The following is a 26,347-nucleotide window of genomic DNA, read 5'->3' on the forward strand; positions in this document are numbered from 1 at the left end:
AAGAGTCTCCTCCAGCACCAGTATTTAAATATACTTTCCCCCAAAATCCAGAAGCCTTCTTGCTGGGTTTGATGGGGAAAGAGATCAAGAAAGCGTATCAAAGACTGATCATGTATGCCACAGCAGCGGGAAGAAACAAGCTGGCCCCAAATTGGAAGCTACCGTACAAGAAATTCCAACCATTGCAGAGTGGCAGACGAAAATGATGAACTATGCGGAGTTAGCCAAGCTGACTGGCAAGATTCGGGACCAGGACGACCAGAGATTCATAGAAAGTTGGAGTAAATTTATGGTGTATTTACAGGATACAGTGGTGCCTCGCAAGAGGAAATTAATCCGTTCCCGTCTTGCGGTTTTTTCGTCTTGCGAAGCACGGCTATTAGCGGCTTAGCGGCTATTAGCGGCTTAGCGGCTATTAGCGGCTTAGCGGCTTAGAAAAAGGGGGGGAGGGAAAAAACTCACAAGAACTCGCAAGACATTTCGTCTTGCGAAGCAAGCCCATAGGGAAATTCGTCTTGCGAAGCGCCTCGAAAAACGGAAAACTCTTTCATCTAGCGAGTTTTTCATCTTGCAAGGCATTCGTCTTGTGGGGCACCACTGTAATTGTAAAACTTTAAAAACACTGGCAAGATTGATATAACTCCTACAATGTAATAAATAAGAGACTCAGTATTTAAAATATGTGATTTAAAGAAATAAGGGATACCTGTTGAAGGGAAGGAGGGAAGTCATAAGCTTGGCAGAGCTAAAAGTATTGATGTGATTTGATGTATTGTATGAAACTGTGTTGAGAAAATAATTTTAAAAATTGACAAAAAAAGAGATTCCTGCATTCAGGGGGTTGGACTAGATGATCCCGTGGGGTCCCTACAATGCTGCAATTCTATGATTCCCTGGAATCTGTTTGTCTATTTCATTTCCCTCCCACCTTGGAGCTCACGGTGGTGGAATATTTAATCCCCACAACGATTCTGTAAGGTAGGTTGGGCTGAGAGACAGTGAGCTTTGTGGCCAAGTGGGAATTCGAACCCTGGTCTCACAGGTCTTAGTCTGACACTCTGACCACTACAACACACTGCCTCTTTCCAAAGCAAGGGTGGCCTGGGTGCTATTCTTGCTCTCAATACGTACTTAAAAAGAATCACTAAAATGCTATTTTAAAATATTTTCATAATGCCTTCCCACTTTTTCCAAAACATTTAGGGCAGTTTACTATAAATCATATCACTAAGAACAGAACCAGAAGCTCCAGTTAAATATATATATCCATCCATTTTTGGAAACCGAGTTCTTTTCTTAATGGTGTTTTATGTTGTAAACCACCCCAATGCCTTCTGATATGGCCTTATAGAACTACTTCTAAATATAGAAATAAAGGCAGGCCTGCAGGTTCTGTGTTGCCTCTGAAGGCCACAAGGGCAGATTGTATCTGCAAAGTTCTCACTTGACAACCCAGGCAATTGCAGAGCTCAGAAATCAAGAAGGATTCCCAGTTCAGCAAAACACTCTTTAGCCCAAGGGTCCCCAACGTGGTGCCCCCAGAGGCCTTTGCTGGCACCTAGAGGGTCCCATCCCCCTACTGAAATTAAGTTTTGAAGGAGAATGGCATGTCTCCTTTTGGGATGTGCCTGGTGTGGGAATGTTCAGGGATGCAGGAGAGGATATATTGTTCGATTACATCCTTTCCAACTTCTGTTAACAAGTTCACAATTTTAGCAGAGTAACATCCCCCTTTTTAAACTCACAGCGAATGCGTTTGCTCAGGCTCGCTAAAGCTTCTATAATAACTGTTCTGGTATTTTCCCCTTATTCCCTCATAAGACACGACACAGTCTTCTATAAAAGTATTAAAAGAGTTTACTCACTCACATTCTGTTCACAATTGGATCCCAGAAGGCAGACTTAGTTTGAAAAGGAACATACACCTGGAAACTATCTCATAAGGAGACAGTACCTTTGTCCTCTCTTGGCTAGAGGCCAAGAGAGCATCTTTGGCTAAGCAGATGTTGCTTCTTCGATGCATGTAGTCAAAGAGAGAGAGATGGCTGCCCTGCCATGTGCTTTTGTTGTTACCTGCACAGGTGAGGCTGCACCCACCTCTAATCCCATGCAGAGGAAGTCTGTTCCAGCCCAGAAGGAAACAGGAAGTTTACCTGCTGGCTGGACAAACATTCCTCCCCATGTGTAAACATGTTCACTCTAGGAATGTTGTACTTGACTGCTTGGCATAAGAACCCTGGAAGGAAGCCAAACTGTGGAACTCCCTGCCACAAGAGGCAGTGGTGGCCACGAACTTGGATGGCTTTAAATGAGGATTAGACAAATTCATGGAGGAAGAGAGCTCTATCGAGGGCTCCTAGCCAGGACGGTTCTGCTTTGCCTCCACAGTCAGAAGCAACGATGCTTCTGAATGCCAGCTACTGGAAACCACAAGAGGGGAGAGTTGGTCTTGTGTTCGAGTCCTGCCTGCAGGTTTCTCCCGCAGGCATCTGGTTGGCCGCTGTGAGAACAGGATACTGGGCTAGATGGGACATTGGCCTGACTCTGCAAGTTCCTCTTATGATTTTAGGAATAATCATAATCATAATCAAATTTTATTTATATGCTGCCCTCCCCAGCCGAAACCGGGCTCAGAGCAGCTAACAACAATAAAATCACATAAGTGATTTTACATAAAATCACAAACAATTACATAAAATCACAATCAATTAATTAAAATACATTCTAAAATTAATACATTCTAATTCAGAAGCGGCCTTATATGACATCTTTTATCCAACTCAGTATTGTCTATAGTGGCATTAAAGCTAAAAAAGCCAATGCAATTCTGGGCTGCATCAATAGGAGTATAGCATCTAGATCAAGGGAAGTAATAGTGCCACTGTATTCTGCTCTGGTCAGACCTCACCTGGAGTACTGTGTCCAGTTCTGGGCACCACAGTTCAAGAAGGACACTGACAAACTGGAACGTGTCCAGAGGAGGGCAACCAAAATGGTCAAAGGCCTGGAAACGATGCCTTATGAGGAACGGCTAAGGGAGCTGGGCATGTTTAGCCTGGAGAAGAGGAGGTTAAGGGGTGATATGATAGCCATGTTCAAATATATAAAAGGATGTCACATAGAGGAGGGAGAAAGGTTGTTTTCTGCTGCTCCAGAGAAGCGGACACGGAGCAATGGTTCCAAACTACAAGAAAGAAGATTCCACCTAAACATTAGGAAGAACTTCCTGACAGTAAGAGCTGTTTGACAGTGGAATTTGCTGCCAAGGAGTGTGGTGGAGTCTCCTTCTTTGGAGGTCTTTAAGCATATGTCAGGAGTGCTCTGATGGTGTTTCCTGCTTGGCAGGGGGTTGGACTCGATGGCCCTTGTGGTCTCTTCCAACTCTATGATTCTATGATTCTATGATTCTAGAGTTTCAGACTGGGGACATTGCTAATAATAGAATCATTGAATTGTAGAGTTGGAAGGGATCCCCAAAGGTCATCCAGTCCAACCCCCTGCAATGCAGGAATCCCAGCCAAAGCATCCCTGTGATACGGCCACCCAGCCTCTGCTTAAAAACCTCCAAGGAATGAGAGTCCACAACATCCCAGGGGAGACCATTCCACTGTTGAACAGCTCTTACTGTCAGAAAGTTTTTTCGAATGTTTAGTCGGAATCTCCTTTCTTGCTACTTGAAGCCATGGGTTCGAGTCCTACCTTCCGGAGCAGGAGAAAATAAATTTGTTTGCTCTACCACGTGACAGCCCTTGAGACGCTTGAAGATAGCTATCCTATCTCCTGTGTCTCCTCTTTCCCAGGCTAAACATACCTTGCTCCTTCTGTCAGGAGCTCAACCCATACTCGAGTAGGACTCTGGCAGAGACACATGCCCGACTGGCATGTTCTCTCCCTCCTGGCCGATCGTTCGGGAGCTTCACAAGCTTTCTCCTGCCCAAACATCACAGTGACTGATGCCAACAGATATCGGCACACTTAGGGATACGCAGGAGTCTTCGCAGCTTGCGTGACAGACCTCAGCAACTCAGCATTTTGGCTAATCTACTTTATTTACATATAAACACACACGGAGCACTGCAACATGGCTCCTTCTCTCTCTAGCATCAGACAGCAAAGAGAAAAAAAAGAACAAAGGACAATAATCCCACTTCACGGAACACAGTAACACAAACATCCTGTCTCTGTCACTTCCCAAAACATATACCGTCATGTGATAGACAACAATCCCATGACTGCAATCACGGAGCAGGAATTCTAACACCTTCAAACGTTCCTCATCAGGCTTGGTTTCCAGACCCTGGATGTGCCAGGGATTAAATCAGGAACCTTTTGCATGCAGAAGAAAGTGTTCTGCTTCCAGGTATCAGGAAAATAAGGAAAACTACGTACCAGCCTGAACTGGGCAAGATGAGGTCACGATCCGAATTGGCGTCAGAGACCTTTGTGTGATGTTCTTTGCAACGAAAACTGAACGTAAGTCCCTTTCGAAGCTCAAGTTTATTTTGGGCAAGCTTCACTATATATCCAGAACGAATGGACAGGCGAAGATCCATTCCACACACACACACACACACCCCGATTTATCTCAGTCACATAAGCTTCTTAAAAATGCACAGATAGTTTTCATTAGATTACAAATGGCCGGAGGCTTAAGAAGTAATTTGTGTCGGCCAGATCCTGTGTCAGGGATCTCTTACACTTTTATCCCGAATTTCCTCCTGAGAGCACAGTTCTCCCCTTAGAAACGTAATTTTAAAAATACTGTGTGAGGGGTATTGTTTCTGTTATTATGGGATGCATTTCTGACACTGACAGGTAGGGCTGGGAGAAACCACCTGCCTGAAATCTTGGAGATCTTTCATTCATGCAAAGTGTAGATGGTCGGGAACTAGATCATAGCTGTCAACTTTTCCCTTTTCTTGCGAGGAATCCTATTCGGAATAAGGGAATTTCTGTTAAAAGAAGAGAAATGTTGACAGCTATGAACTAGATGGAGAAATAGTTTGACTCTGGTATAAGGCAGGTTTCCGTGCTCCTAACCTGACGGCTCATCCCTCCTCCAGAGATTTTGCAGGCTGCGGCAGATCGTGATCCTTCCGGGGAGAATAAACAAAGAAAACCTGAGGGCTAGAAAGGATGGGGTGTAAAAACTGTCTCTCTGCAGCCTCCCATCCCTTCCTCTTCCTTGCAGCTGTCAATCACAGCCTCCTGTAATTCAGACTAGACTCCTCTCTCAACCACCCTGGAAAGGCAAAGCCAGAAATCTTGGTGCCACCATCAACCTCGAGACAGGCAGATCATGCCACTGCCCACCTGCAGGCTTGCCAGGGAGCTAATAAGACAAGCTGCCTCTCAAATTATAGCACGAGGAGGTGGAGAATGACAAGTGATCCGTGGAAGAGTGAGAATCAGCTCTGCGCTACTCATCCCCTTGCCTGTCACCCGCTGGATTTTCCAACACGCATGCTAAAAAGGCAGAGAGGATAGGCTTTCCGGCACCAGAATCTGTCAGAGAGGAACTCGCTGCCTCGCCAGCTTTTGCCCATTTATTTACGATTGTGACCATGGGTGCCGTGGTTCGTATAGCACCGTCCACTTTGAATCACCTTCTGTAATAATAATAATAATAATAATAATAATAATAATAATAATAATAATATTTATACCCTGCCCACCTGGCTGGGCTTCCCCAGCCACTCTGGGCGGCTTCCAGCAAAATATTAAAATACAATAATTCATCAAATATTAAAAACTTCCCTAAACAGAGCTGCCTTCAAATGTCTTCTAAAAGTCAGATACAATGGACGCTCGGGTTGCGAACGTGATCCGTGCGGGATGCACGTTCGCAACCTGCAGCATTCGCAACCTGCGTCTGCATGTCTGCACATGCACAGGTTGCGATTCGGCACTTCTGCGCACGTGCAAAGCATGGTTTAGCGCTTCTGTGCATGTGCGACCGCTGAAACCCGTAAGTAACCCGTTCCTGTACTTCTGGGTTTTGGCGGTCCGCAACCCGAAAAAACACAACCTGAAGCGGCTGTAACCCGAGGTATGACTGTACAGTAATACATCTAGTTATGTACCGTCCTTCTTGTGAACGCTTTGAGTAACGAGCTCCGCTAACCTGGAAGTTAACTTGGAAGCAAACTTTGCCCCAGGATGCGAGTGGAAGTTGCGCACCGCTGGTGTGGCAGCAGCAGGAGGCCCCATTAGCGAAAGCATGCCTCATGTTAAGAACGGTTTCAGAATAAGAACGGACCTCTGGAACGAATTAACTTCGTAACCGGAGGTACCACTGTAGTTATTTATTTCCTTGACATCTGATGGGAGGACGTTCCACAGGCGGGTGCCACCACTGAGAAGGCCCTCTGCCTGGTTCCCTGTCACCTCGCTTCTCGCAGGAAGGGAAATGCCAGAAGGCCGTCGGAGCTGGACCTCAGTGTCCGGGCAGAACGATGGGGGTGGAGATGCTCCTTCAGGTCTACTGGACCGAGGCCGTTTAGGGCTTTAAAGGTCGGCACCAACACTTTGCATTGTGCCTGGAAACGTACTGGGAGCCAATGTAGGTCTTTCAGGACTGGTGCTATGTGGTCTCGGCGGCCGCTCCCAGTCACCAGTCTAGCTGCCACATTCTGGACAATTGTCTCCAAGCAAAGCGCAATCCGAATAGTGGACAAGGCTCCCTCCTTTTTTCAGACCTTGAGATTTATCAGTATATCACAATGTTTAGCTAGTGACATATTGTAAAGTTGAAAACCAGCTCCATCGTTATTTCCAGATACCTTATTTTTCGCTCCATAAGATGCACTTTTTTCTTCCTACAAAGTAAGGGGAAATGTCTGTGTGTCTTATGGAGCAAATGCGTGGTCCCTGGAGCCGAATTGCCCAGGGGCAAAAAGCAGAAACAGGAAGACTAAAGCAATAAGAAGAGAAATTAGAATAAAAGGAGGAGCAAAAAACTGCTCCAGCTAAGGAAAAGACACTAAGGCAAACAAGAGGGAAGGGAGCTAATTGGCAAGCGATCGGGAGAGAGATAAGGGACGGATAAAAGAGGTTGCCTGGGAGGGGGGATGTAAAAGCCCATGGATCCTCAGGATTTTTGCATTGGGTCACCCCAAATCCACCATCAGATCACGTAGCATGTCTATGGCTACAGCCTGCACCAAAAAAATCATGCACTCACTGTTTTGTGGGGCCGCAGTGGCGCAAAAATGTGGTTACAAAGCACAGATCCACATGGATCCTCAGGATTTTTGCATTGGGTCACCCCAAACTCACCATCAGATCACATTTCTGTGGCCACAGCATGAACCACAAAAATCATACATCCACTGTTTCGTTCAGAATATTTTTTTTTCTTGTTTTCCTCCTCTAAAAACTAGGTGCATCTTATGGTCAGGTGCATCTCATGGAGCGAAAAATACGGTATATCAGTATATTGTGATGTTTAGCTGGTGAGACATTGCGATGCTGAAAACCAGATATCGCCCAGCCCCAGATGCCAGTGGGAAACCAGCAAACAGGATTCGATTCTCCCCTCTTGTGCTTCAGCTGGGGAGGGTGGGATATAAATAACATTATTATTATTATTATTATTATTATTATTATTATTATTATTATTGATGCTGGAGCATCTGGGCCCCCTTTGGGCCTGTCCCAGTCTCTTCTTAGGCTATTTTCACATGCAACACAATGACACACAGTTCTGCCGAACGCAGCACTACGTAGGCAAATTAGCTCTCTTCCGCCTGTCTGGCCCAAAGAATGCGGTATTATTTTAAAAGGGGAGTTTTAAAAAAACACACAAACCAAGCTCTCTGCAGTTCACTTGTGGCTCATCCCCTTCCGCTAATGACTTCTTTAGCTGGGATTCATTCTGGCAGGATTCACAGCAATTAGCATCGCTGGTTTTTAATTGCATTTCACTTCTGGCGTCTCAGGCAGAGTGCAGCTGTCATGGGGGCAAGCCTCTCCCCATAGACCCACCCCTGCCTTCCACCCCCAGCCCCACTCTCCAGGAATTGTCAGAAGGGACTGCTAAGTGCTGAGAGACTGCAATGCACAAACCCACACACACCACACACCGACACCGGATCCTGGCTGCAAGACGTTTTCTCTGCACCGCAGTCCAGAGCGGCAAAACAAGGGATGGTTCTCTGTTGCAAGCCCAGCCCCCAAACTGCACATTTTAAGGCGTTTTTTCAAAGGCAGACCTAAAAGGGTGTCGAAACTGCACAAAACAAAACATGGACCAGAGGAGCAAACAATAATTACCCCCCCCCCTCGAGGGGAGCACTTGCAAAAGTGGAGCATAGACAGCTTGAGCTTCTCTCCACCAGTACAAAGAAACACAAGGTTGGTCCTGATTCTGAGATCAGCAGGTGAGGCTATCAACAACAACAACAACAACAACAACAACAACAACAACAACAACAACAACAACAACAACATATTATTTATTCCCCAGCCACTCTGGGCGGCTTCCAACAAAACACTAAAATACAATAACCTATTAAACATTAAAAGCTTCCCTAAACAGGGCTGCCTTTAGATGTCTGCTGAAAGATTGTTAGTTGTTTTTCTCTTTGACATCTGGTGGGAGGGCGTTCCACAGGGCAGGTGCCACCACCGAGAAGGCCCTCTGCCTGGCTCCTTGTAACTTGGCTTCCCGCAGCGAGGGAACTGCCAGAAGGCCCTCGGCACTGGACCTCAGTCAACCTGGGTCTGAACTGCAAACACTTTGGACTGCAGGTGGATGTCTACCATGTTTATTTACTTACAGCATTTCTATACCACTTAATCTGTTAAAAACATGGTCATCTGTCATGGGTGCTTTAGCCAGGATTCCTGATTGCAGGGGGTTGGACTAGATGACGCTCAGGGTTCCCTCCAGCTCTACAATTCTATGATTTTGTGTCGAGGCTCCGTACTCTTGCATCTGTGGCTCTGGGAGGACACTTGCTTTAGCTATTTTGCTCTGCAGGCACATATTCTGGGGTTTATCAGCCCTTAGGATAATAGAACTGTAGAGCTGGAAGAGACTCAAAGAGTCCTTTAGTCCAAATGTCTGAAATGCAGGAATCTCAGCTAAAGCATCCAGGATAAAACTTCTGCTTAAAAAACTCCCAACGAAGGTGAGTTCATCACCTCCTGAGGCAGACCGTTCCACGGTCAAACAGCTCTTGCCCTCAGAAAGATCTCCCCGGTGCTTAGGAAACCAAACCAATAGGGCCCAGTCTTTGTCAACTTGGTGCTGTCTGGTGGTTTTGAACTACAACTCCCGTGGGAGTTGTAGTGCCAAACTTCCAGAGGGAACCTGGCTGGAGAAGGCTGGGCTACCCAATTTGACCCGGCGGGGAAATGGCAGGGAGCAGGGATTCGCCCTGCTCCAAAAGGTTCCAAACAGCCAAACCAGAAGGAAAACCTGCAACCTCCAGGGAATGGCAATTGTTCCACCCCAAGCTGGCGCTGTGGGTTAAGCCACTGAGCCTAGGGCTTGCCGATCAGAAGGTCAGCGGTTCGAATCCCCGCAATGGGGTGAGCTCCCGTTGCTCGGTCCCTGCTCCTGCCCACCTAGCAGTTCGAAAGCACATCAAAGTGCAAGTAGATAAATAGGTACCACTCTGGTGGGAACGTAAACGGTGTTTCCATGCGCTGCTCTGGCCCACCAGAAGCAGCTCAGTCATGCTGGCCACATGACCCGGAAGCTGTACGCCGGCTCCCTCGGCCAGTAAAGCGAGATGAACGCCGCAACCCCAGAGTCGTCCACGACTGGACCTAACGGTCAGGGGTCCCTTTACCTTTAAGGCGACTGCACCGACAAACCTGGTTGATCTGAAGACATCCCAGCCATGCACTGCAACAAAACAGGCCTCTATGAATCTATGCACAATTGCTAGGCCAGAAATGCAGAAAAATCGAGGAATAACTTCAGTACCTGGAATTGTACCTGCCTTGCAAGGCTCACGGTAGGAATTTATCTGAGCCCCCCAGGATTGGAACAGCTTGTAAAAGTGATCCCAGCTGAAATGCGTTCCGCAGAGAATCCACCCCGGGAGGGAAGGCCGGGATCTGGTGGCGCCAATGCCCCCTGCCCTCTAGAACGCAGAAGGGACGGACACAAATTTAATCATCTCCCTGCGCGACGAAGGCTGCAGGGGAAAGAGGGCTTTTGCCAGCTGCTGCAGCCAGATGTTTGACATTAGCAGCCCTCTAAGTGTAAAGGATTTGCCTCTGCGAGCAATGTGGCTTTCGGCGGGGTCAGGAAAGGATAAAACGCAATCGGACTAAGTGTTTTGCAGGATGCGAGCCAAGGAAAGGGAAACCTGCTGGTATTGTGAATCACCAAGCTGGGATGAGCCAGGAAGGAAAGCAGCAGAAGCAAAGAACTTGGGCCGCAAAGACTCTCTGGGTGACCTTGGCACCCTGCAATCGGTGTTAGAAACTCAGGTATATAAGCTGGGCGCCCAATGGCTCTTTAAACCAAGGTCAGAATCGCCAAAGCGGCATGTCTAGTTGCCATCTTGGGCCAAGGCAGCTCAAAAGTCTTATTTTTGTTGTTGAGGGTTTTTTTCTTTTTGCAAAATCGAAAAAAGCATCTACAACTTTTCTGTCTGGATTTCCACTTTTTGAAATATGGCAACTCTATGCAACACCATAAAGTCTCACACGGGATATAACTGATCTATGGAAGGAGCTTTATGATATGAAAATAGAGACGATGGTTGTACTATTGTAACTCAAGAAAACCCTTAATAAGGACATTTTAAAAAAAAATCACTCACTGCCAGATCTACAGGGGTTCCAGTATATTTAAGGCAGTGTTTCCCAACCTTTTTTGGGCAAAGGCACACTTGTTTCATGAAAAAAATCTCGAGGCACACCACCATTAGAAAATGTTTAAAAAATTAACTCTGTGCCTATATTGACTATATATAAAGTAACTCTCTTTAATAGGAATCAAATAAACACAAAGAAAGTATTTTATAATTACTTTATTATGAAATAGTAAGTACCGTATTTTTCGTCCCATAGGACGCTCCGTCCCATAGGACGCACCTACTTTTTTGAGGGGGAAAATAAAGGAAAATTTTTTTTCCTTTATTTCCCCCCCAAAAAACCAGGTCGGGGAACAGTGGGATGGCGGTGCTGCGCCTCCCCGCTGTCCCCCGAGCTTGTGGGGCTGGCCCATGTCTGCCTGGCGCGAGGGGCGCTCTGCTTCAGGGCGCCCCGCGCGTCCGGCAGCAGGCTACAGTCCGCAGCATGGGGAACCCTCTGTTTCAGGGCGCCCCATGCGCCCCCCGGGTGCGCAAGGCTTGCCAACACGAGCGCGGAGCACGGGGCGTCCTCCGAAGGGCGCCCCGTGCTCCGCGCTGCCAGCTGCCGCCCGCAAGCCTTGCGCTCCTGGGGGGAGATCCCCCGGGTGCGCAAGGCTGGACAACACCAGCGCGGAGCACGGGGCGTCCTCCGAAGGGTGCCCCGTGCTCCGCGCTGCCAGCTGCCGCCCGCAAGCCTTGCGCTCCCGGGGGGAGATCCCCCGGGTGCGCAAGGCTGGCCAACACCAGCGCGGAGCACGGGGCGTCCTCTGGAGGGCGCCCCGTGCTCCGCGCTGCAGGCTGCTGCCCGCAAGCCTTGCGCTCCCGGGGGGAGATCCCCCGGGTGCGCAAGGCTTGCGGACACCAGCGCGGAGCACGGGGCGTCCTCTGGAGGGCGCCCCGTGCTCCGCGCTGCAGGCTGCTGCCCGCAAGCCTTGCGCTCCCGGGGGGAGATCCCCCGGGTGCGCAAGGCTTGCGGACACCAGCGCAGAGCACGGGGCGATGGGATGTGGGAGGGAGCTCGCTCCCCGCCCCGCGTGTGCTCGTCGCCGCCGCCCCGCCTCTCGCCGCCCAACTCGCCCGCCTCCCTCCCACGGCACACCAGCCGACGTCCCGCGGCACACTAGTGTGCCGCGGAACACCGGTTGGGAAACACTGATTTAAGGTATTGTTACAGAAGTTTCTCCCCCTCCCCTTTGATGGTTTTAAACTGATGTTCTGCTTCTGTGTTTACTCTGGCTTAAGATATCTCTCTACATCAATAAATCTATATATATGACTTGCATTGTAAAAATAATTAATAAATAAATCTGGCCAGTTCAGAGGACGACCTTGAATTGGGTTAAGAACTTGGAGAAGTGAAAGAAGAAAATTCCCTTGCTCCAAGGATAATCCGCATATATATTGGCCAATTCCGACCTCTTTTTCTTAATGGTGACACGGACCATTCATAATGTAGGAATATTCTTCAAAACTGTGAGCAGGGCAGGTGAAGGCAAGAGACAAAAATTCAATACAGTGGTACCTCGGGTTAAGTGCTTAAGTACTTAATTCGTTCCGGAGGTCCGTACTACCTGAAACTGTTCTTAACCTGAAGCACCACTTTAGCTAATGGGGCCTCCTGCTGCTGCCGCGCCGCCGGAACCCTATTTCTGTTCTCATCCTGAAGCAAAGTTCTTAACCCGAGGTATTATTTCTGGGTTAGCGGAGTCTGTAGCCTGAAGCGTATGTAACCTGAGGTACCACTGTATATTGAATTGCTGCTCCTGCTTAGGCTGCACAGGAAAAGCGTTTGGGTTCCTGAAATTCATTCTGATTTGTGCAGGTCAAATATAACGGACAGAATTCTAAAGGAGATTGTATTAGTGTGCGAAAACAGCCCAGATCTGAGGATCCCCGGATGGTGGAGACGACAGGTGTCGAATCCTGGCACCTGGGCACCTTCACTTGGTCGCACGGGACAGCGAGCCAGGTGCAAAATGCGCCTGGCTAGTTTTGAGCCCAGAGTCCGCAATCTAGCGGATTCTTACACAAACCTGTTGTGTAAGGATGACACAGCTGTGGGCACCACGGTTTAAGAAGCTGGAAGGTGTGCAGAGTGGGCCAATCAGGATGATCAAGGGTCTTAAGACCAGGCCTTATGAGGGATGTTTAGCCTGGAAAAGAGTTAAACATGAGAGCCATCTTTGGATATCTGAAGCACTGTCACACGGAAAGCTTTGTTTTCTGCTCCTCCAGGGGACCCAAAGGACATCTAGTCTAACCCCCTGCAAGGCAGGATCCGTTGGGAAGGAAAAGAACGGATAGGAGTTGTGCAAGAACGTGGAGGCTTCCCATTTCCAGTGGAGGCTGTGCAGGAAAAAATTCCTGGGGAAATTGCGCTCCAAATTGTGGTTTGAGGTCGGCACACAGCTCCCCTTGAATTATCTGAGGACAAGGGAGAGATATTTTGGCAAAGCGTCCACAAGGCAGCAATCCATCGACACTCAACAGAACGCAAAGACGTCACTGCGGCGGAGATGTCAAGCAGACAGATTCGGGAAGGAATCCAGCAAATTATACCATGTTTGCAAATTGCACGCCAGCTTTTTACAACTAGCTATACAGCATATATATAAGGTGACAAAAAGGCCAGTTAAACTTTAATGTTCATTTATGCAGCACTTTTTAAACACAGGCTTGCAGACAAGTCGTACTCAAGTTTATAAGCCCTCAAATGAATTTAATCCCACCGTCGCTATCACACTGCATCAAAAATATGAATGGGATGTCTTCCAAGAGAGACTGCCAAGAGGAAGTCTCTGGCATTGCTCGACTTGAAGGCTCCCAAATGCTCCCTGGAAAAGCAGCAAGGCGGTTCGGCTGCCCTTACTGGGCAAATGGCAAATGGGTAACCTCAACGAGCCCATTTTACAGATGGAGAACTGAGGCGAGGCTAAGAAACAGGACTGGCCCACTGCCGTCATGGCAAACTATCCTAAAGGAAGACTTTTGAGCTGAGGTTGGAAGCCCATCTGTCAGGAATTCCTTAGCTGTGGTTCCTGCACATTCCAGGGGGTTGGACTAGATGGCCCTTTGGTGTCCCTTTCACCTCTACAGTGCTGTGATTCTGTGGTCCAGCTAAACTGCAGCAAGTCTCTTTTGTTAACTGGGGATCTCTTTCCTCAGTAGCTATTCCATATTAAGGACTGATCTTCAGAAGGAAATGGAATATTCCACAAAGCAAGGGTTAAGTACTGCAGTTGAGAGGCACAGCCATATCAAAATCCCAAAACAAGCCCAGCCCCAATATCACAGTTTATTCACGAAACATGATTCACCCATGACTGGGATGCAAGCCAAAATAGATCAAGCAAAAAAAGGAAGAAGAAGAAAACACAACCCCAAAGGTTGCAGTGGTATTTGCATCAATCTTTGAACTCATCTTTACTCCCTCGGCCACGGATCAGGCACAGAACATTCATGGACATTCAAACAGGAAAAGTCGGTCACAGACAGAACTGCCCTGCAAGCAGAAATGCAGCAGCTAAGGCTTTAGAGCTCCTGGCTCAGGGCAGCAGAGCAAAACCAGCCAGCGAAACACTGGGGAAATGGCAATCCTAGAAGAATGTATTTTCAGCTCACCAACCAAACTGATTCGTGCATCGCCGGGGGTTGGTCTAGATGACCCTTCCTATTTTTTGGGTTGCAAGGGAACAACGACGAAATCAGCCTCAAAAAGAAGGCTCTCTTGGCTCAGCTATTGCAAGGAATCTCGGAGTTTGATGCAGCAGAAGCCGGCTTGGTGTGTGTGAACCTTGTGCAAATCGGCACCCCCCACCCCCCCACCCCCCACAATTGCCTTTGCAAGCCTTGATTCAGAAACATCTGCCTGTTGCAACTCAGACCAGCTGCATCACTGAAGCTGGCTTTCGGAGAGGGCTGCAGGAACCGGACCTGCTATCTGCAGCATCGGGGCCCTGGGATGGCATTACTCGCCAGACAAACCTGAACAAGAGAGGGGGGTAACCATGCCCAGATTCACACACACACACACACACACACACACCCTGCAAACACGCACAAAGCAGATTGTAAACACAGACTCACAGCTGTGAATACTGCATTGGGGGGGGGGGTTAGACTAGATGACCTTTGGGGAGCCCTCCAGCACTACAGTTCCAGGATCCTATGAAAATAGAGGACACCCCCCCCCCAACTGCACAGATCACACACACACCAAATCCCACAGACCAACCTCCCCTGGATTTGCACCCCCAGAGCAAGGCAGCGGCAGACACCAGGCTGTGTTATCGCAAGCAAAATATGGGGAGCGGGGCAGGAATGGGACCCATTGAATATGGCAATCCAAGGGAATTAAGTAACAACACGGGTTTTTTCGGGGGGGGGGAGGGCGTGCAGGGAGTAGTGGCCAAAAATAGTTGCCTGCGCAGCAGAAGCGTTCCCCGGTCTCCAACAAAGGTTACAACTTTTGTTCAATAGGCTGCCAATACAAGAGGGGATTTTTATTTTTGCGGGGGGGGGGGGTTAACCCTTTGATGCCCTCTGCAGAGCTCTATTCTACTGGACTCCAGCCTTGGAATCCTTTGTAGTCTTTACTGAGTTCCAGGGAAAGGGGGAAATAGAAACTGGAGGAAAGGAAATGCCGTGATTTGGGGGGGGGGGCGGGGCGGTCATAAAAAGGCAACTTGCAGGGGGCTGGAATAGATGACCCATGGTGTCCCTTCCAACTCTACATTTCCACAATTTCTTCTCCATGTCCCTCTGGAGCCACGGGAACAAGACCCTGCCTGCTCCGTAACACCAAAGAAGCTCCCCTGTCAGTCTTGATTTCTACCTGCGGGGAATTCCCTTTCGTGTCTTTTTTTGGGAGAGCAGATTTCAAACTGCCATCTGAAGCTGGGGGCGGGGCGGGGGGGGGCACAATCCAGACACACGCCGGACCTGTGGACCACACTACCCAGTTACATTTTTTTTAAAAAAACACATCTTTCTTTTTTCCCCAATAACAGCCCTTGCAGATATTGTGATTTTCAGAAGGGGGGGGGGAGGAGGGACAAGGAGGAGAGGGGGCTGCTTAACTCTTTCCTTCCCAACCAGACCCCCCCCCCCTTTGCATAGAACTCCTTCTCCCCGCAGCTTCAGTGCAGAACATAGCTGTCAATTTTCCCACCCCCTTTCTTTAAGGGAAATTCCCTTATTCCGAATTGGATTCCTCACCAGAAAAGGGAAAAGTTGGCAGCTATGGTGCAGAAAGGCCACGAGATACCTATTTATCAGGCCTTGGAGATTTTTTTTTGGGGGGGGAGGGACGCTCTTCTTTGCGAGACCCCCCCCCAAAAAAAACCCAACCACAACAACAACCAAGCAGAAATGGGGAGATCTTGTTTCCTGGGGCCAGAACTGATGAAAGACCGCTTTATTATTATTATTTTCCTTTCCTGACACAGCGCGCAACGCTCTCCGCATCCCTCTAGCATCTCTTTTTCAGAATGGGGGGGGGAGCAGAGATGCTTGCCTGTTCCCCTGCATCTCTCCGGTGGGCGAGGCGACCCCTAGGAGGTGTAGCTGGAAAGTGACCTTCGTGGACGGAATTTGGGGGGCAGGGGGACGATGGCACGATCAACATTCCCCCCCCCACTCCAAAAAAAGAGAGAGAACCAGGCAGAAAGAAAGGAAAAAGCAAAACCCGCAGCAAACGGAGGGTGCAAGCTGCCAGTCCCTGGTGATGTTGGGGAAAAGGAGAGCCAAGCGGGTACCCCCCCCCACCGCGCGCCCCCCGCCTTACCGTACATGGCTCGCCAGCGGAGCCCCGGCTCGCCGCGCCCGCTCCGCCGCGCTCCCCCGCTCGCTCTGCGGCGCCGCTCATTCACCGCCGCGGCGGAGCCCCGGAGAAGGCGGAGACAGGCGGGCATGAATGAACGGGGGGGGGGGGTCTTCTGCGCATGGGCGGAGAGGGGGTGGGTGGGGGTCCTCGGTTAGAAGCGCCCCTCTGGAAGTGTGTGTAGGGGGTCTCTGGTACCCTGAGGAGAGGCTTCGGGAAGAGACTGGAGGGCTTGGGAGGGGGGTTCCCCAGAGGCCATCTAGTCCATCCCTGGGGGGGGGGGGATCCTGGGTTAGACACCCTCCTCTGGAGGGAGTCATAAGAGTGGGGGGCTCTGGTGCCCTGAGGAGGGGCTTCGGGGAGAGAGTGGTGGGCTTGGGAGGAGGGATCCCCAGAGGCCATCTAGTCCATCCCACCCCGGGGGGGGGAGTCCTTGGTTTGACACCCTCGTCTGGGGGGGGGGGTTGGAAGAGTGGGGGTCTCTGGTACCCTGAGGAGGGGCTTCGGGGAGAGAATGGTGGGCTGCAAGGCAGGAATCGCTGCTAAGGGATCCCTGGCAGGTGGACGTCTGATTCAAAACCTCCAGCGAATTGCACGATGGTGGAATAATAATAATAGTAGTAGTAGTAGTAGTAATAATAATAATAATAATAATAATAATAATAATAATAATTTATTTATACCCCGCCCATCTGGCTGGGCTTCCCCAGCCACTCTGGGCAGCTTCCAACAAAATATTAAAATACCGTAATGCATCAAACATGAAAAGCTTCCCTAAACAGGGCTGCCTTCAGATGTCTTCTAAAAGTCTGGTACAGTGGTACCTCTGGTTATGTACTTAATTCGTTCCAGAGGTCCGTTCTTAACCTGAAACTGTTCTTAACCTGAAGCACCACTTTAGCTAATGGGGCCTCCTGCTGCTGCCGCGCCGCCAGATCACGATTTCTGTTCTCATCCTGAAGCAAAGTTCTTAACCCGAGGTACTATTTCTGGGTTAGCGGAGTCTGTAACCTGAAGCATCTGTAACCTGAAGTGTATGTAACCTAAGGTACCACTGTAGTTGTTCTCTTTGACATCTGGTGGGAGGGCGTTCCACAGGGCAGGCGCCACCACTGAGAAGGCCCTCTGCCTGGTTCCCTGTAGCTTTGCTTCTTGCAGTGAAGGAACCGCCAGAAGGCCCTCAGTCCTGGACCTCAGTGTCCAGGCAGAACGATGGGGATGGAGACGCTCCTTCAGGTATACTGGGCCAAGGCCGTTTAATTTTGCTCAGAAACACACTGGGAGCCAATGTAGGTCTTTCAAGACCGGTGTTATGTGGTCCCGGCGGCCGCTCCCAGTCCCCAGTCTAGCTGCCTCATTCTGGATTAGTTTCAAGACCGGTGTTATGTGGTCTTGGCGGCCACTCCCAGTCACCAGTCTGGCTGCCGCATTCTGGATTAGTTGTAGTTTCTGGGTCACCTTCAAAGGTAGCCCCACATAGAAGGGAAGGTGGAAGGGATGGTGGAAGTGTTGGAAGGGGTCCTGGGGGTCATCTAGTCCAACCCCCTGCAATGAAGGATTCCCTGACTGGCGGCCCCCCAACTGCTGTCCTGCTTCTGCCCCCACACCTGTATGATATGTGTTGGGTGGAGAGGGAAGAGTTGGGGACAATTTCTGGAAATCGTCATGCCAATCTTATGGAATCCAAGAATCATTGAACTGTAGGGTTCGAAAGGACCCCAGGGGTCATCTAGACCAACCCCCGACGATTGAGGCATCTCAGCTGAAGCATCCATGACAGGTGGCCCTCCAACCTCTGCTTAAAAACCTTCAAGGAACTAGAGGAGGCCACAGCTTCCAGGGGGAGACTGTACCACTGCTGAACACGCCTCAACTTCAGAAAGTTCTTCCTAATGTTTAGTGAGAATCTCCTTTCTTGTGACTTGAAGAAGTAATAATAATAATAATTTATTATTTATACCCTGCCCATCTGGCTGGGTTTCCTCAGCCACTCTGGGCAGCTTTCAACACAATATTAAAATACAGTAATGCCTCAAACATTAAAAGCTTCCCTAAACAGGGCTGCCTTCAGATGCCTTCTAAAAGTCTGATAGTTGTTGTTCTCTTTGACATCTGGTGGGAGGGTGTTCCACAGGGCAGGTGCCACCACCGAGAAGGCCCTCTGCCTGGTTCCCTGTAACCTCACTTCTCGCAGGGAGGGAAACACCAGAAGGCCCTCGGTGCTGGACCTCAGTGTCCGGGCAGAATGATGGGGGTGGAGATGCTCCTTCAAGAAGCCCTTGATTCAGAAATTGGGCTCCTGGGCCTGGAAGAAATCTCTCACCTCCTGGCTTCTGCCAAGCTGAGTTGGACTGGATGACCCCAGGGGTATCTTCCAACTCTATACTTCAAGGAAATGTCAGGGAAAATTACATATATGAGCAGTGGGAAATCTCTCCCAAAGCCCCCCTCCTCTATTGACTGCAACACAGCTGAAATCTCCCCCTGCTCAAAAATTATATACAGTATATAAAAAGTGAAAATGGCCTGATTTTTTTTATACCTATACTGGGGCACAGTCTCATTCAGCGTCATCAGCAGATATGCCGATATCTGACTCATTCACGACTATATTGAACCTTCATTCTCCCTTGTGAAGTAACTCACAGGTGGGGAATAATGTTATTTTTTATAATTATTTACTGTTTGTAAAGGGAACCTTTGCATGAGTCAATACCTTATTATCCCTTTAGAACTGCCCTGGATCTCTGTACATTTGTCCTTCCATTTTTGACTCTGTTTTCGTTTTCGTTGTTATGTTTGCACTTTGTTTGTTTGTTAATAAATCAATGCATTGATTTTAGAATGCTGTGTTACTTTTATTGTTGTTAGCCACTTTGAGCCCGGCCTCAGCTGGGAAGGGATATAAGGGATATAAATAAAATTGTTTTATTATTATTATTATTTTAAAAAGTGAAATGGGAATTTCAGATTTCAGATAATTTAAAAATACATCACTTCTGAATTTTAATTTTGAGGGAGATTTCTTAAAAAAAACCACACCGATTTAAAAGAAAAGCAAAAGCCACACCTCCAAATCTTCCGACTTATGATTCCTAAGTCAATCATGTTTTGAAAAATCCATTGCGGCTCTGCCTCCCTCCTGCTGCCCCTGAAACGCTCAGATCCAGCAGCAAATATTATTGCAAATGTTAGGTCTCAAATTTGGAGATTATACAGCCTGGGGGATCCCCCCCCCCTGAATAAATTGGGATGATCTGTTTCTAAATAGCTTCTTCCAGGAAAAAAAAAAAAAAAGAATCTTTCTCTGCTGTTGAAATTCCCCACCTAAAACAGGAACCCACAATCGGAGCAGAATTGCGGCTTCTGCTTCAGAATTATCTCTCTCTTTTTGCAGGCGAGGGGGGCGGCGGGACTGACTGACTGCATCACTGGGTGACGTCAGCAAAAGCTCCGGGGGTGGGGTGGGGGGGGCGGACGGGTGGAGGGAGGATCAGCTCAGCCTCAGCTCCGGACCGCAAGGGCTATTTATACATCTGCTGGTGGAGAGCAAGGACTGCGCCGGATGTTCAAATGCACCAGAGATTTCCTTACTCAGGTAGCCTAAGAAACTGGAAGACAGAGGGGGGGGGGCGGGCGCAGCTCATGATATGTATAAATGATGTCTTCTGGGGCGAGGGGGAGTGAGCAAAGCAGGCGGGGGGGGGGTGTAACGTTGTCCAATGCTCCTTTGCATGGGTGTAACCAGGATTTCCCAGTAGTGATGTATGGGAGAGCTGGACCCTAAAGAAGGCTGATTGCCGAAGAATTGATGCTTTTGAATTCTGGTGCTGGAGGAGACTCTTGAGAGTCCCATGGACTGCAAGAAGATCAAACCAGTGGCATAGCGTGGGGGTGCAGGGGGAGCCGGCCGCACTGGGAGCAACATCTGGGGGTTAGGGGGCGCAAATCCATGGGTTAGGGGGCGCGAATTACTTGCCTTGCCCCGGATGCTGACAACTTACGCTACGCCACTGCATCAAACTGATCCATTCTGAAGGAAATCAGCCCTGAGTGCTCACTGGAAGGACAGATCCTGAAGCTGAGGCTCCAAGACTTTGGCCACCTCATGAGAAGAGAAGACTCCCTGGAAAAGACCCTGATGTTGGGAAAGATGGAGGGCACAAGGAGAAGGGGACGACGGAGGACGAGATGGTGGGACAGTGTTCTCGAAGCTACCAACATGAGTTTGACCAAACTGTGGGAGGCAGTGGAAGGCAGGAGTGCCTGGCGTGCTCTGGTCCAGGGGGTCACGAAGAGTCGGACACGACTAAACGACTAAACAACAACAACCAGGATTTTGGTTGGGGACAGCCAAAGTTGTTGAGCTTTTTTTATGTTCTTAAAAAGGACATTATGTGGGGCAGGCTTCTGGGGAGCCCTGGACATTTAAGTCCAGCCAAAGGTGACTATTGGGTTGCGGCCCTCATCTCGCTATCAGGCCGAGGGAGCCAACGTTTGTCCACAGACAGCTTTCCAAGTCATATGGCCAGCAGGACTAAACTGCTTCTGGTGCAACGGGACACCGTGATGGAAACCGGAGCATACGGAATTGCCGTTTACCTTCCTGTCGCAATGGTAACTATTTATCTACTTGCACTGGCGTGCTTACAAATTGCTAGGTTGGCAGGAGCTGGGACCGAGCAACAGGAGCTCACCCCCTCACGGGGATTCAAACTGCCGACCTTCTAATCAACAAGCCCAAGAGGCTCAGTGGTTTAGACCACAACGCCACCCCATGTCCCCCTACAAACAACTTATTGTAGCACCACCTAGAGCAAAAAACCAGAGCACCGCTGAGCATGCACAGAGGGCATTTTCAAAATCGCGAAGCAAGAACGGTCCAAGCCTTTCCCCTATCAGACCAGACCAAGGGTCTAACTTGCCCCCCATTCCATTCTCAACAGTGGCCACCAGAAACCCACTCTAGGAAGCCCCAAGAAGAGCATGGCGGCAACAGCCACCCCATTGAATTTGCCCCTCCAAACTGGTTGTCTGAGATACACTGCCTCTGATCTTGTAAGATCCATTTTGGCTATCGTAGCCAACAGCCATGGCAGCCCTCTCCTGCCTTCTGAGTTCGCCTGATCCTTTTGTGAAGTCCTCACCCAAATCCATGGCCAGTTTTGCTTCTGTAGACACTACCCGCTAAAGGCCGGGGGAAAGAGAGTTCATGAGGTTTGTCCCCATCACAAGTCTTTGGCTGAGTGATTCTGGATGGGTAACGAATCCAAGGGAAATTGAATTGGTCTTCAGGGGGGTGTTTGCAAAATTGCTTACTGCATGGGATATTAATTTTAGGGCCTAAATTACTCCTAAGTAACTTTAACTACAGGGGATCAGGTGGGATAATGCATGGGGGTTGATCATAGAATCATAGAGTTGTCTAGGACACCACAGGTCATCTGTCTAACCCCTGCAATGCATCCCTGGTTGATGGCTACCCAACTTCTGCTTAAAAACCTCCAAGGAAGGAGAGTCCACAGCCTTCTGAGAGAGTCTGCTCCACCACTGAACAGCTCTTACTTTCAGAAAGTTGTTCCTAATTATTTAGTCTGAATCTCCTTTCTTGGAACTTGAAGCCATGGGTTCGAGTCCTACCCTCCAGAGCAGGAGAAAACAAGCTTGCTCCATCTTTCATGGGACAGCCCTCGAGATATTTGAAGATGGCTATCCTATCTCCTGGGACACGGGTGGAGCTGTGGGTTAAACCACAGAGTCTAGGACTTGCTGATCAGAAGGTCGGCGGTTCGAATCCCTACGACAGGGTGAGCTCCCGTTGCTTAGTCCCTGCTCCTGCCCACCTAGCAGTTCGAAAAACACGTCAAAGTGCAAGTAGATAAATAGGTACCGCTCTGGCGGGAAGGTAAACGGTGTTTCCGTGCGCTGCTCTGGTTTGCCAGAAGCAGCTTAGTCATGCAGGCCACATGACCCAGAAGCTGTACGCCGGCTCCCTCGGCCAGTAAAGCGAGATGAGCGCCGCAACCTCAGAGTCGGCCACGACTGGACCTAATGGTCAGGGGTCCCTTTACCTTTACCTTTTATCCTGTCTCATCTCAGTCTCCTCTTTTCCAGGCTAAGCATACCCAACTCCTTCAACTGTTCCTCATCAGGCTCAGTTTCCAGACCCTTGATCCTCTTGGTTGCCTTCCTCTGCATACCTTCCAGCTTGTCAACATCCTTCTTAAACTGAATCAAAGCAAATTTCAGAGGATTTGGAGTTGAGAAATTAACTGGGGGCAAATGAATGGAAGAGGAACCCGTTTGGGATGACCTGGGGTGGGGTGTACGGCAAACAAACAGATCTACCCAGACACTGAGGTTCAGCACCAAGGGCCTTCTGGTGGTTCCCTCACTGTGAGAAGCCAAGTTATAGGGAAGCAAGCAGAGGGCCTTCTCGGTAGTGGCACCCGCCCTGTGGAACGCCCTCCCACCAGATGTCAAAGAGAACAACAACTACCAGACATTTAGAAGACATCTGAAGGCAGCCCTGTTTAGGGAAGCTTTTAATGTTTGATGTATTACAGTATTTTAATATTTTTTGGGAAGCCACCCAGAGTGGCTGGGGAAGCCCAGCCAGATGGGTGGGGTATAAATAAATTATTATTATAATATTATTATTATTATCTGGAGCACTTTGGGTGGGAAAGGGGCTGCCTTGCTTTCTAGGACACTTAAAGTCTATCCTTGCATATAAACTGGTACTTGCAAAGCTGTTGTGCAAATCTGTGCCTCAGCGCCTCGATTTTGGAAGTCCCAGCAAGTAAGACACACACATCCCATTTGCTAAAAATCAATCTTCTTTCCTTTTGCCCTCTTCGGCGCTGGCTGAACTTTCCCCCAACTCAGTGATTCTCAAACTTTTTCCTCTGCTTTTCCCACACTTTCAGAATGAAAATCTGCTTGCTCCACACTGAAAGTTTCACTGATAAGAAATACATTGGGAAACAAAAAGAAACAGTTCTCGGACTTCCGGGTCGGCGCCATCGCCGAATGGCGGACTCCCTCCGAGCTCCGGAGGGAGCCTGCACGGCAGGGGCTGGGTCCTACCGCACCGGCGATGCGGGGACCCTTAAAAACCACGGCCACGGGGGCCGTGGACATGGAGACTCGGCTGACACCGTTAGCGCCCTCCCGACTCGTGAAGGAGCCTTTTTAAAGGCTACGGATCGGGTGCCGGGGAGAAGCGTGGTGTTTTGAGTCCTCTGCTATCCCTGCCGTGCGAAGCCGCATGCCATTCGGCGGAGAGCGCTGGCTTCTTCCTTTGAAAATTCGGACCTAAAAGAACAACCTGTAAGTAATTGGAACTTGGATTAAAAAGAGGGACAAAAATTTTAAAAATTTCGGAGCGAGCGGGGGAGGCGCAAAAAAGGAAGTCAGCCACCCCCTCCATTGTAGAAGGGACAAAGCAAAGGATCTGATAACTGAGATCGGAGTAACATCATTTTGGCAAGTTTTTAACCTCACGAGTGAAGAATATGAGATTGAGCTGGAGGAGGAAAGTAGAATTCGGACTTAAAAACAACCCCCCCTGGAACCCCGGGAGCGATCGATGACGGAGTTTGGAGAGGAGAAAGGCAAGTTTTGACAGCTGTCAAAGAGCTGTCAAAGCGGAAAATAAGATAGAGACTATGTTACAAGGACTTTGCTGGTTACATTTGTTATAAATTGAATACAAATTGTTTTAAATAAGGATTACAAAGTTACTAGGGCTAATGGATGTGATCTGGAAGAGAACCCAGCTTTTGCAATCCACCTAGAGGAGCCGAGGGACATTACAAGTTTTAGCTGGAAATTGGAACTGAACTGTTTATCTCCTGGGAAACTGCAGAAATGGAACATTATTATGACTACAGAGGCTACTACACCGAAGAAGACAATGGAATCATCTGTTCGTGGAATGAAAGGAACTTGACGTAATGTTTTGTTTCTGAATAACAAGCCTCTGCAAAGGAACTAACTTTTGGAATTAGGACATTTGTGCAGGAAAACAGGGACAGAAAGAAATAGAAAGAGGAGTGTGATTAATAAGAACAACAAAATAACAAGAATTGGACCAAGTTAAAAGTGGGGACATTTGGGACATCCAGATTTGACAAGCTTAAGGATTATAATTTGGAGTTTTTCACTCCTGGATATAAAAATCTGGATGGAAAAAATGGGCCTCTCTTTGTGACAGAATCCCTCCACGATTGGACATTCGAAACTAAAGAGGACTGGCAAAGGACTATGATTTAGAGAGACGTGGAAATATCGGACATTGAGGAACATTGGGAATGCAACCGGGAAAAGGGGGGGTGGGAAATGTGGAATCCTTAAAGGCGTAAACTATGTTTTATTTAGGCTATATACATCTATATGGTATTCTAAAGGGGGGAACTCGTGGAGGGAATAAGCCGATTTTAGGGGAATGGAAAATAATGTTTTTTTTTAAAAAAAAAAATTTGGGTTAAGGATAACAAGTTTGAATTGAGGAGAAGAACTTGTTGAGATCATTTGAGAGATTGGGAATACAAGGGGGGGAGGGAAGGGGAAGTCCTGAAGGGATGTAATTGGAAAAAGATTTGAAAGTGGATGTTTTATTAATTTGTAATTAATTGGAAAACTTTAATAAATATTATTAAAAAAAAAAAAAAAAAAAACAAAAAGAAACAGTTCTCACCAGCGCTTGATTTATAACACAGAGCACAACTGCTTTATAATATGCTCATGGGGCACCCAGAGAGCATGAAACAATGCAGCTACACAATCCCTCCCAAAATATAATTAGAAACGAGCCTCTTACATATGTACCTTAAGCAGGTATGCAAACTCACTGAGAGGTGTGAGCTAGCTTCTGCTGGGCAATCTCATTTGTATTAGGTCTAATTAGAGACAAACTCTCTTCACCTCAGCAACACAAAGAAACCTTTCTCTTTTCTGATCTGTCATATTTGTCAGAGTTGGACATCCCTGCTCACAGCGATATGTGGTGGAGAACTGTAGAAGAATAGCCAATGCTCTTGAAGAGACGTGAGGGTACTGTTTCTGGTCGTGTGTCCAAAAAAAGAAAAGAAAAATGAAATGAAATTATTTAGGTACTCTACTATGCTGCACTGAAATGTTCAAATGTTTATTTGATTGTCCTGAAATCTTCCCACTGCAATTGCCACCCTCTCCTGCTGCACCAGGAGAACCGCTGTCCTAACTGGAGAGGAGAGGTGCAATGCTGGATAAATATCATCAACATCATCATCATCATCATCATCATCATCACCATCATAATCATCCAGCACAAGGTTTCTAGGGGGTGAAGGAAACTTAGGAAGCTGTAAGGCGACCCAGGTGTCAAAAAAGACTATTCATGTGTGCTACTACTATGGTCCATGTTTTGTTAGCCCCAAAATGGAAAGCGAGCGAAATCCCAACTAAAGAAGAATGGCAAACTTAAGCTGACGCACAGCTTGCAGACTTAACATACAGAATAAGAGAACAAGAAGAATGAACCTTTAAAGAAGACTGGAAAACGCTTACTGAACATATGTGTGAAAATTGTGGCAGCATTAAGATAAATTCAACAGTGTAAATAAGTTTTGATGGATGTAATAATGGATTACTGAATGGTTTAGTTTATGTAAAATATGCAGGGATGTATGGCATGCAAAATGAACCATAGAAAGAGAAGTCGTTG

General features: G+C 48.2%; 1 protein-coding gene across 5 annotated transcripts in view; it reads right to left on the bottom strand.

Annotated features, from left to right (window-relative positions):
• EFR3B (EFR3 homolog B) overlaps positions 1 to 26,347 on the bottom strand; it is a 118,470-nt gene that overhangs the window by 75,947 nt on the left and 16,176 nt on the right. The window contains exon 1 of one of the 5 annotated variants that reach the window (XM_081854631.1): positions 16,603 to 16,704. The exons of the other annotated variants lie outside the window; for them this stretch is intronic. Within the exon in view, the coding sequence (XP_081710757.1) occupies positions 16,603 to 16,609 (7 nt within the window). The 5' untranslated portion in view covers positions 16,610 to 16,704. Of the gene's footprint in view, positions 1 to 16,602; positions 16,705 to 26,347 lie in introns of those variants that run through there. 5 annotated transcript variants of the gene reach the window in all.

Source organism: Podarcis erhardii (assembly GCF_964252035.2).
Source record: "Podarcis erhardii genome assembly, chromosome: 3".
NCBI classification, from domain to species: Eukaryota; Metazoa; Chordata; class Lepidosauria; order Squamata; family Lacertidae; genus Podarcis; species Podarcis erhardii.